The 12,241-nt window shown below is 37.3% G+C and overlaps 1 protein-coding gene across 1 annotated transcript in view; it reads right to left on the bottom strand.

The window, feature by feature from the left end:
* ATP10B (ATPase phospholipid transporting 10B (putative)) overlaps positions 1–10,988 on the bottom strand; it is a 49,964-nt gene extending 38,976 nt beyond the window's left edge. Inside the window, exons 1-2 of the mRNA XM_074915708.1 lie at positions 10,486–10,988; positions 244–448 (exon numbers count right to left, since the gene is read on the bottom strand). Of these exons, the coding sequence (XP_074771809.1) occupies positions 244–448; positions 10,486–10,988 (708 nt within the window). The remainder of the gene's footprint in view (positions 1–243; positions 449–10,485) is intronic.
* Positions 10,989–12,241: the final 1,253 nt, after the last annotated feature.

Here is a 12,241-nt window from a genome sequence, read left to right as displayed (position 1 = left end):
CAAACAACTACTCTCTGAGCTAATACTCCTTTTTATAAAGCCAACCCTGTGCCAGAAAAACAAAAATCTTCTAGGACAAACTGCTGCTTTCCGCACAGGGCATTAGCTCCAACAGCAAAACGCTTTCATAGCTGCATCAGCACAGCCAGACCACCAGAACTGGTGCAGTTCATGGCTGGAGCTGGTGTGCAAATGGGCCCAGACCATCGTGCACTGCACCAGCTGCATTTTCAGCAGACTTACCTGGCTGGAGAAACCCATCACGACGTGTCGTTGTTTAAGGTTGGTCTCCCCGTCGAGGTTGGCAGTTTCCAAGTGACAGATCCCATTCTGGTCAGAGGAGTAGAGCAGTAGGATATCAGCTGGGATGGTCTCGTTACACTGAAGCTGTACAAAATCCCCCACTCGGACATCTTTCCAGCATTTCTCAACATAAGCATGTTCTTCCCTGTTGCATTAAAAACATGTCATGGGTGAACGGTGACATCAGGACAGCAGGCCTCCTGGATAGTGGGGCTTTAAAAAAACCAAACTGGGGTGGTGGCATATTACTGTATTTTATAGTATCATTTCACCTTATATCCCAGTCAAATAAAATCTTTACATAGAATAAAAAGAAACTACAATAAAGGTTCTTTTTCATTTTAGCATTAGCCCTATAATCTCCACAGCAAAAGATAGAAAGTTGTTCAGAATGAGGGGTGTTTAAAAGTACCTTATTCAAACATTTAAACATTTCACAAAAAAATTATTTATTAATTAATAAATAAAAAATAATTATGTGACTATTTCTCAGAAACTTTCCATCAACAGCATATAGATCCTGAAAGAAGCAAACTGATATCTCAGCTACACTTGCTGCAGGTCTTTCCAGTTTGTAACTCTCAAAAGGTAATTACAAGTCTTGAACTTAGAGCAAGGTAGAACAGCAAACGACCCCTTAATATTAAGTAAAAAAAGGCAATAGAGCCCAAGTTTTATGGAAAAGTTAAGGTAAGAAACAAAGAGCTTCTAAATTAAAAAAAAAAAAAAAAAAAAAAAGAAAGGAAAAAGAGCTTATGAGGTTCAAGGAAAACAAATTATTGTTTCATCAACGAAGCAGTGCTCAATGGTTCAGGAAGTAGCAAACTTTTTGACATTACATTTCCAATAATTGATCCTTCAGCTGCTCTTAATCATCTAAGAAAACTGAAAACTGCACAACAAGCTTTAAAATCAGTTAATGGAAAAACTGCATGGACAACAATGGCCTAGTTCATTTAACTCTTCGAGAAGAAATTATTTTTTCAATATGAATAATTGAATCATCTTATGTCTTGCTCTGTAAGAGGGAATATGCTCATGATACTTTACCAGACAGACAGTAAAAGGCTTTTTGCCATGACTCAGTGTCCCATTTTTGCTTAAGTTTTTAATCATCCTCATCTATTGCCTGAAGAATACTCTCTTTCAATTAAGTGTATCATGAGGAGAGCAGTGATAGAGCAGATGAAGTGTTTTGCTTCAGTTCAAAGCACACATCCAAGCATTGCTTCAGAGTCAGGCCAAAGGCTGCTTCCTGCTAACCTGCTTTCCCGGTCTTCTGTAAAGGGGAGCCAGCAGTGATGCTGTCAGGCAAACCCTTGCACTTGACTGATATCCTTATACATAAAACAACACAGAATAACAACTTCCTGCAAAGGTTATGCACACAGTTAAGTTCTGTGCATTTCCCAGTGGTCTCCATTTTTTATTGAATAAAAGAATCCCCACCCCCCACCTCACTATTTAAACCCCTTTAATGCTAGATGTGAGGTGCTTAGTAAATAATAGTATTGTAGCAATAATTTTTCCTTCTTACATTAATTTTTCATTCCTGAATTTTTCATTCTTCTTTCTTCTTTTGTCTGACTCTACTTATCTGCATGTCCTTTTTTCACTCGCTCAACAACAGACATAAAAGCCCACACTGAAGAACAGAGGTTTGTTTTAAGTTAATTTGATGTTGCTGTGCATTATAAAAAAAAATCCAGATTAATTTTTATTTGAAAACTATTTAAGCAAGTGCATGTTGAGTATTTGCTCTACAAAGTAGATACTAATATCAATATAGCAAATGAACTAAGGACTGTACATCAACTCTTGCACAATTCTGAGCTTTATAGAACACACTTCTGTTTTTTTCCACTCATAAAATGCTATAGAAGGGCCTTGCCCAGCTTGCTGTCTTCCACATCAGCCTGAAGAAACCAAGTTAGTAAAAATAATCCACAGAAATCACAGATTTGTAGTATCTTTTCAACAATTCCCTATGAAACATATATTATAGATAAAACTTCAGGTTCTGCCCATACACTAATTACAGAGGAGATGGTGAGTCAAAAAAGCCAAATAACCTCTTTCATAACAGAGGAAAAGTCTTAGCACAGGAACTAGAGTTCAGGAATTACTAGAATCCCAAACCTGCATTCAGGTGAACAGACTCTCCCTTGTCTCCCAATGAGTATCAAATTTGGTAAAGAAATGCATTTTCTTTTCCTGAAAGAACTATTCGGCTGGAGCAGTAAGATTAACAATTTCCTACAGTACAAAGGTTTTCTACAACTTTGTAGAGAATTACCAATGGATGAAAGGAAGAATAGTACTTCATAAGAAGCCTGGTGCACCCCACAGCAGCACTGGCCTAGTTGCCTAATAAGATTTTTCAAATGAATCAGTTCCTTTTAGCAATTCCTGGAACTGGGAACACTGCCCATTTTCTATTCAGTGATTAAAGTTCATAGCACAAGCTCCGGTTGCAAAATAAACAGAGGAGCTTCACAAATCTAAGATGGTCTGATGAGAAACATACAAAAAAGGCAAATCCATTTATCCAATAAAATAAACAAGACGTGGTGATTTTCAATAGGTAGAAAGCTTGAGATCTGATTCTCATAGCATATGGCATCAGGACTGCGACATGTCAAAGACATGATTTAAGAGAAAAGTTTCTCAGTACCTTCTCTCCTTTACGGGTCAATTTATCAACAGCACATTCAAAAAAGTGTTCCCTCCTTGCTGTCCTGGGATAATGGGTAGCACAATAATGCTCCATCAGAGGATAATGATGAGACAAAGAGGCAGTTAGCCTTGAACAGTCAAAGTGAAGTCTGCCAGAATTTGTTATTGGGCTCATCATATCTGACCAGAAGGCCTGAACTAAATAGACTTTATGAAGTAATTTCTGGGAAGAAAGGATCATAAAAAAATCCCGCTGTTCTTGGTGATTTGGGGGGAACATGAATAAATTATTGACTTTGTGTCAACAATTTCATTTCACATTCTTGGATTCAATACACATAGATCTCAAACAAAAACTGGGTCAAAATTGATGGTGAATGGGAGCAAATAAAAATTATTGCTCTACTCCCCAGGGAGATTACATAAAAGCCATTTTTCATGTGCACTCCATATCATGTCTGAGTCCTAGATTGTCTTGGAGAAAGATCTTCAGAAATCTTTATCATCTAGAAGTATTTTATCAACCAATTATTTCAGTGAGTCTTATTTCCTTGAATTATTGCAAGCTTCATCTCAGGATCCTTTGCAGCTTGAAGTAAATACATTTTTTGCTCTACCTTTCATCCCCTAAATTGTCATAAGGTTGTAAAACTTAGAAAAAATCAGTATCAGTGTCATAAATAGATGAAACCAAATGTTTGTACTTTATCATATGTAAATTTTCTAGAATGTTATGTTGAAAATGGTCCCCCTCAATCATCACCTACTTTAGCAAAAATGTTCTACATGTTTAAACAACAGGTAGAATCACACATTTTTATGCTATCAAAGATTACACCAGCTTTTCAATGGAAAAATGTTACAAGATGTTTTCAAAGACCACTTTATGGCTATGACCTCATGGTTAGGAGCTACTGCCATAAAACTTTGAAAAACTGACAAAAAGGGAGCAGATTTAGGACTTGAGGAAGGCACTAGACTGGAAAGGAATTGATTCTGAAACCTGTCCACAGGTCAGAGTACAGCACAACTTGGCTGATAGTATTCCTGAGCTAGAGATATTATCTCTGCGTGAGAAGGTACTCCATTGTCCGTAACAATCCATCACTGCCTTCTGCCACATTATCATTACAGGAGCTGGGAAGGTTGTTTTTGTGACATGGACATCAGCCCAGCAGCATCAATGATGTCACTTAGCAGATGCCGGTCCTGTAACAAACCCTCGTTAGCAAGCAGCTATAGCTTTTCCACACAGCCCCAAACTCTCTCTCAGGATTTGTATACTACCTTAAGACAGCAGTGATCATCTTTTAAAGATACCAGGAGTAAAATTTTTCTAAATTCTAACAAAATACATCTTTAATTTTACCATTTTGGCATTCCAAATTCCTTAACGCTACCAACAGATCCTATCTTTTTATGTGCTAAAACTGTCTATGGCATCCTGACAAGGAAGTTATTCTCTCATTGATAAAAGAAGCCTATATTCAACTTCTATAACCAATTCAAGTTTATGTGACCTTTAAGCAAGTACCAGAACTTTATAAATGTATTTTATAAACCATATACAAGGTTTTGGATTTAACTTGCCTTTTTAATCTCTACCTTGATTTTATAATAACCTGCACAAAATGAAGAAATAAAATATAAGCTAGATGTATTTTGAAAACATATTTGCTTAGACTTTACTAGGTTCATTTTGTAAATTATAGATTATTGTATTTAGGAAAATCTAACTTTTTTTTGAATACTGCCTTTAACAAAATGCTGTTGCTATGATTCTGCCTGGCACCAGCTGGAATCACCAGGTAACTCCAAGGTCACTTAATGACTGCTAATCATTAGTATTAGTGTTTAAGGACTCCCAGTAATTTATCAAAATTCTGGAAGCCACAGCCTAGATCAGCTTTTTGGTACAGTCATTACCTTATATGACCTGTAGCTCTTGAGGTCACATGGTAGAACCCTGCTTCTCTCCAGTTTTTAATGGTGTTTTCAAAATTCAGAGTTAGGATGGAACTTAATGCCATGAGGTCATGATTCTGCAGGTCTCTGAGCAAAAACCAGAGGTTATCTTTTATTTGCCCTTTGTCTTTAATTGTTAGCTTCTGCTGCTGTCTGCTAAACCATTGCACTTTCTTTGTGAAGCAGCTTTAAATGCCTTGGCAGGTAACAGATCTTGAAGAAAGCTCTGATAAAGCAGTACACAAACCAGTGGTAGCATTAGTAATGTATTTCTGGATTTTCTTCCACAGAGACCAAGGATCCTCACTGTGGCAATACACACTGACTGACAAGAACTGCTACCTCACTGCTCTTTGACTTAGAAGTGCTGCTGCCTGGACCAGCTGAGTGTTGAAAACTTTAAAGAAAAGAAAAAATTCTTCTTTTGCATTTAGTCCGTTTAGCACGTCACATATTTCTTCAACACACAATCAGCATGCTCACCGTAAGACGAATTCACTTTTTAATTATTTCTTCACAATTTGGTACCACTGCTTTCAAGTAGGTGCATGGTGACATAACATACCTGAGTGTACTGTTGGTTAAGACCATTTTCTCAGCTCACTGGAAGTTTGAAGAATGCCTCACCTTGCATAAACAGAAGGCACTGTTTGTGCTTTCAGTAAAACCCACTGCTAATTCAGGTATCTGTAGTTAAACTAGGAACAAAAATTCCATAGTACCTGAAGTACATACAAAAGTTATATGGATGACAGAGCAGAGGATGACAACTGCCAGTGATAGTCCCACACAGAGAACAATATAGTAATTTTTGACATTAAGCAAGACAGAGTGCTGATGCATAGTGAGTTGTAATAATACCACAGCACATAATAATCCTGCAGTTAGTGTAACTTACTCATATTGCTAGTTTTATGAGAAATAATTCATGTTTCAATTGATCTAAGTTCATGCTTTGTGGCTGTGATAAGAATGCACCTTCAGCCATGCAAAAGCTGGAGATCTTCAGGAGATCTTCAGCCTCCAGCTGATGAAATTCATGCACTGTTCAGAAAAGGCACCGCTGAGGTGTAGATGCCTTGATATTGCTATGCCCAAGAAAACTGATTGCAATTTTGCCTGAGGGAACATGATAGGACTTCAAGCAGGCCACAGGCTTTAAACTCTTTGGTTTGAAAATGAACCCACTAAAGCCTCCAGCAGCATAAATTTATGCTTTGTTAGAAAACAAAAATAAAGCAGAAAGAAAAGACTCTTTAACAAGTGAATACTCAGTGCTGCTGAACAAGACTTTAAATGAAAGCACTGGCAATAAATATCTTCTTGCTTACTGTGCCCTTGGCAGGGTGGTATTTTCCTCTCATGCTGCTTTCTACCCTACAAACTTTCAGGTTCAGCCTGGGTTGAAAGAGCTGCATATGATATTTCCCATGTCCAAAGAAAAGTCGTCTTTTTTCTTTCACCTCTGAGATTTGACAGTAGGTTAATTCCTGTTTTCAAGCATGCTCCCTACCCTTCTCTGCTGTCTTTCAGATGCCACAGACTTCTGTTGGTCATTGCATCCCTGGCCAATCCCAGCTGCTCTCCCAGACATGGGCAGCATCCAGGGGAGGTGCAATCTCTCCTCCCTTCAGAAGGTCCAGCTGATCTGAGCATAGGAAGGAGGTTGAAACAGAAAGGTAGCCTTCATCTTCACTACCCAGCTGCCCTAATTTTAAGAAAATATAAAGTATACTATATATAGAGTAACCTGTAGGCAAGCAGATTGCCATTGCTGCCATAGAGATAAATTACAATACTTAAAAAACTTCAATCGACTAACATATTTTAATTCTCTTTCAAACCAGTGAGTCTAGCATAAGCCACTTCCAGCTTTTCAGCTGTTGGCATTTCTGACTTTGTGCAATTCAGAGATCAGTTCTTCACTTTTTACTTATTTCCATATCACTGCTCTAGGACTAACAAAGGGTTAGTGCTGATGCAGAAATCTTTAAATATTCCAAAAGCTTACACTAAGCAGATAAAGAGTTACAGCAAAGGCCTGCCTCAATTTTTTGTATCACAGACATCAGTGGACCTAGAGAGGAAGAGGAGATTGATGCTTGTAGGAACTATCTGAAAACCACAGGGCCCGAAAGCATCACAGAGGAACTTTCCACTGAAAGACTAATCAGGCTGTCTCATTGAGTATGCCTGTTGACTTACCTAGTTTTCTGACAGCTGCACAGGATGATTCAAAGCATATAAACTAGCTTCTCTGAGTCACTGTCTCAGATATCTGAGTTTAGGTGCTTAGAATTAAGCAATGTGAATAGCTTAAATAATATTAATGTTTTTATGGCTGCTGCTGCTGTCTGATGTACATGCATTCAGTCAAGTGTGTTGCTGTGCCATCTTGAACTGTGCATAGTTCTTGCATTTGTATCTGTGTGTCTATTGAAACACTGAGAAAAAAAAAAGGTTAAATTTTCCAGAAGTGTGAAATTGATGTAAAAACCTGTCTGTATGCTACTGAGTATTTACTGACCATTATAGCTTAACCCTAGGGGTATATCAGATCCAAGCCATACATACTTCAAGAAACTAAATAATAGCTTTTAGCAACTGTTGGGTTGATGTTCACTTACAGGTTTGTATACAACATTCAGTCACAGCCCCTGTTGTTAGTAAGTTAATGACAAAATAGAGAGAGTTCAGAGAAAAGTAACTGCAGTAGATTAGGAGGGACTGACTGACAAGAACGATTAAAAGATTGAACTATATACAGATCTTGACTAAAAGGTGACTGGGCGTAGCAAAATGAACATGATAAAAATCATATATATTTGAAGATTATAATTAAAAGGTATGGATAAAGAATAACTAATTAGGGTTGCATGAAACCAGATGACTTGAGGAATTTGAATGCAACTAAAGAGGGATAATAAAGCACAGTTTCATAGAAAATGCTTTGACAATCACTTTTGGACAAAGGAAGTCCCTTTGCTTGGAAAATTGAAAAGCTGACAAAGTCTATTTTAAAGAACACCAGAAGAAAGGAGGCAATTAAACATAGGTCTGTGCCATCTGCAACTGAAATGTCTGTTCTCTTTTTTTGGTGTTGTGCAATTCATTCTGACAGCAGTTTGTACACAATTAATATGATTTCAAAAGTTTTGGGTCAGAAATTAAAAACTCCAAAATCAAACATTAGATCTAAGTTACTGCATCCTGCCCAAGACACTGCAATGCCTCTTAATTGTCTCCCATTTTCTCAATTAAACATTCTTTAAATACGCTACTTGAAGTGTCTTTTCCTTCATTTGACTCGCTGACTAGATTTCCCATTCCAGCTGACCTCTGTGAGAAGAAAATGAGAAGAAATGTGTTTACAGGTCAGCCTATTTAAATTCAATTTCCCTTGCTCTATGTTGAAAGAAAGCAAGTTACTGCATTTCCCCTAGTCTTCAAGAAAGTTTTGGAGAACATTCAGCATTTAGAAAAGATTGCCCTTGTATTTCCTTTGGAACAGGAACCAGAGTTCTTGTTATTGAAATCTGAAATAAAGACAATATACTCTCCAAGATTAACTCTTAAAATCTAAGTAATCTTTCATTTTAGGATGGAAGATCAGTTGTTCTGTTAAAAATATTTTTTTTTTTCTGCCACAAGATTAACAAAATTTGCAGTGTCTTAAAAAAAACTTTCACCTATGTTAAAAAATTACCTACAGCAGATGATTCATAAGGAAGAAAATTAGAAGACGTCACACTCTTCCATGACTTTACAGTTAGCAAGAAGAACAAGAAATATCAGCTTCCCAAAGCACTATAGAAGCCTGATTAAAATTATTCATGATATAATAAGCTGTACCTACTGATCTGATGGCAATTGTAATTACCTACAATTTTTCCAGACAGGATGAATGCCATAGTTTGAAGCCCTCCTCATTTTCCTTTCCCTTAAATCACCTTTTCAGGCCATAAAACTTTGGTGAAAGACAAGATTCTAGACAAGATTTATTCATAGATCAAAGTCTTTTTATATGGGATAATCACTTTTAAGATAGACCCATGTCAGGTTTCTGCATAAGAAAGTACTCATGGCTATAGCTTGAATCTGGATCTGTATGTATGTTGCAATCCCATGATGGACATTTCTCTCATACAAAGTAAGTTTTATTCCCCATTTCTCATGTTCCCATAGTAAAAGGCTTTTAGATATAAATTAACATGGTTGTTTTATGTAAAGAGTAAATAAATAAGATTCTTGTGTGGATTCATTCATTAGTGCCTACTGCACCACCTATTCTCTTTCATACTGATTTTAACAAGTGTTAACAAATAGTCTATTGCCTCATGGGTTAACGCAACATTGAAAAGATTAAAAAATCCTACTAGATTGCAGTCTCAGGCAGAAGAGACAATTTTGCCTCCCTACCCAAAGAGCTACAGTTATTTACAGTCTTCATGGTACAAGATAAGAAATCTCAAATGAACAGTATTTAGAGACTTGTAAAATGTCTGCTTTTTCAGACAAGTTGGCAAGGAGAGTAGTGTGATTTTGGTTTTGAGAAGTCATTATCTGTATGTGGGGATAAGTTTAGCCCCCAAAGAAGCAAATCCATTGTTTTCCTGTTTAACCAGCAGGATATAAAAATAAAAATCTGACAAACACATGCAAGGGAAACAAACAGAAATGACAGCACTGTGTGATAAAAGCCAGAGTTCTGCAAGATTTTGCTTGTGAAACCGTACGTTATATAAAGCACTGTTGATTAATTTGAGGGATGATAGGCAACATTCAAGGAGATGGAAAGTTTTGCACTTCTGACTCCCAGATGTAATATTTTAACAGGGAGTAATTATTTTCTATTTTGCTGAGAGAACAGTTTTGATAGAATAAAACATAATTTTCAAACTTCTGAAAGTCCTAAAAGCAAGAGGTCATGAAACATTTTGCACAAGTGTGCACAGACACGTGTAGTTAATTCATTTAGAGATTACTGAACAGAGGCATATATTACTATCTCCCATTTTTAACCTGCATTTTTACAGTTCTATTTCACATACAACCTAGTAAAAGAAATACATGAGAAAGCTAGTCTACAGTGTAGAGTATAAAGTTAAGTGTAGTTCAAAGACCTACATTTTAAAGAGGTTTCTTGGCATCTAAGCCTGTAAATAGGTCCCATGACAGATCTTGTTCTGTGCTACCATATGTTGACAGAATTAAGCCCCCTTGAAAATTCCTTAGAAATCTGGGTGCTCATAGTATTTAAGCACCTGTTTTCACTGCACTTCATGCTTAAGAGGTGATAGCCACACCAGTACCATGAAATTCAAACTTACCTTCACAGTCTGAAAATGAGATTTAACAAAAAAAGTATCTTTCTCTGTATCAGAACAAATACCAGGTGATATATAGTCACTATGACTTCTCCGTGTTTCACTTAATCACCGTGATTTTCCAAGAGTTAATTATTAATTATTTTAAACAAAAAACCCTCACCACTGAGTCTCAAGCCAACTTGTTTTGTAATAAAAGCTCCATGAAACTCACCTGCTGTAAATGTAGCATCCCATATGATTGATTTCTTTGTCTAATTTATACCGTCGAAAGTCCTCCCAAGCATCTTTAATGGCTGTAATGGCCATTATAACACAAATTGGGATCATAGAGACTTCTGGTTGGAAAGCATTCACCACTGGCACAAAATTCAGCAGTGCAATGACCACAAAATAAATATTGGCAAAGCGGTGAAACTGCTCATAGATATTTTTAGGGAAGAAAGTCAAGATGGTATACTTTGTGGTCTTAATTTTATTGGAGTCATAGTATCTGTTTGGATTTTCCTTCTGCTTCTTACTTCCAAAGGGCAAATTGGAGATGATCACTCGTTTATTTTCATATTTCTTCTTTCTTTTCTTTACTTTTTTTCTCTTCTCCAGCTCTTCATTTTGGATTTCAGTGTCTGGAGCACCACATCGGCAGCAGGTTTCTTTGAAAAAATGTTTTTTCCATATCATTCTAGAGAAGCAGCCTGAAACACTTTTCCTTGACATCTCCTTTTCCTCTCAAAAAGCAGTCTCAAGTTGGAAACCAACAAAGTTAGAAGAGTTCAATAATCCAAACTCCCAAGTGGTGGAGAGAAGGCTCAAGATGTCTGAAGACCAGGGTTGCCTCTCCTTTGACTCCAACCTCCACCTGCCTAGGGACAGGTACCGTCCTGACTCAGCTGTACCGGGCCCTAGAGCCTGCTGGGGAGGCTGCACCTCTTCTATGACAAAAACATCCTGAATGTTTTGTTATTCCTATTAGCATACACCTGGAGGCTCCATTCAGAGCATTTCTCTGTCATTGACTATCTGCTCAGATGAAATGTCTCTGTTTCAACACAGAGCAGCGACAAAGCTAAGAGCACCCACACAATTTTCACAGTTCACTCTGTGAGTTTCAGAATCACTTTATAACCCTGGGAGTTGTCAGGAAGTTCAAAGGTAATGGGCAGAGCTCTGTGTCCCAGAAGTCAACAGATTTCTAGAAGCCTCAGTAGAGAGAGTATTTATTTCTTTTACTTCCTCTATCTACTAGTTGTTTTCATGACCATAAAATGGATTATTAAACAAACAAACAACACCCATCCCCCCAAACCAAGCAAACCTGTGATTTGGTAGTTGTGCAAATCATGCATAGACACAAGCGATGGATGGCAGTTTACCCAGATTACCCCTCAGCCTGGTCCTTCTCCTCTGACAGACCCTCTGCTTCTGGACACCAAAGCGTCACTCTCTCACCCAGTAATCCCTTCCAGCCTCTCATTTCTTCTTCCCCATTGGTCCTTGTGCCTCTGACACATAAGCACAGATGAGGGCTAATTTCCAAGAGAGCTAATGAGGTCTATAAAAACCATAGTAATTTTTTCTCTATGGCCTGGGTTTAAGGAGAGGTAAAAAAAAAAAAGAGACCCAAACTTTTAAATATCTTTTAAATGAAAACTCCTATCTATTGCATTATGTAGTGACAAGCTAAGTAGTCTCAAGTCAAGTTAGTACTTGGACAAGAAATTCTGATGAAATCGAAATGTTGCAATAAGAATTGCACATGAAAATATTTCTTCCTTCTGAGTCAGTACTGAGCAAACATCACAGCTTACTGTGGGTGTTGTACCATCTCCAAAGCGAAACTGTGTTGTATTGATAACCTGTGCTTACTGGAAGTCCTATAAAATTTTTTTAAGCTCCTGCTTATGCTTCACCTTGAATGAAGCTGATTATTAATTTTTGTGTTAATGGTTTTAGTGTGGAATGTCTGAAAG

Source organism: Athene noctua, chromosome 12 (assembly GCF_965140245.1).
Source record: "Athene noctua chromosome 12, bAthNoc1.hap1.1, whole genome shotgun sequence".
In the NCBI taxonomy this organism is placed as follows: Eukaryota; Metazoa; Chordata; class Aves; order Strigiformes; family Strigidae; genus Athene; species Athene noctua.
Note: the sequence above shows the minus strand (reverse complement) of the source record. Positions and strands in the feature narration are given on the sequence as shown.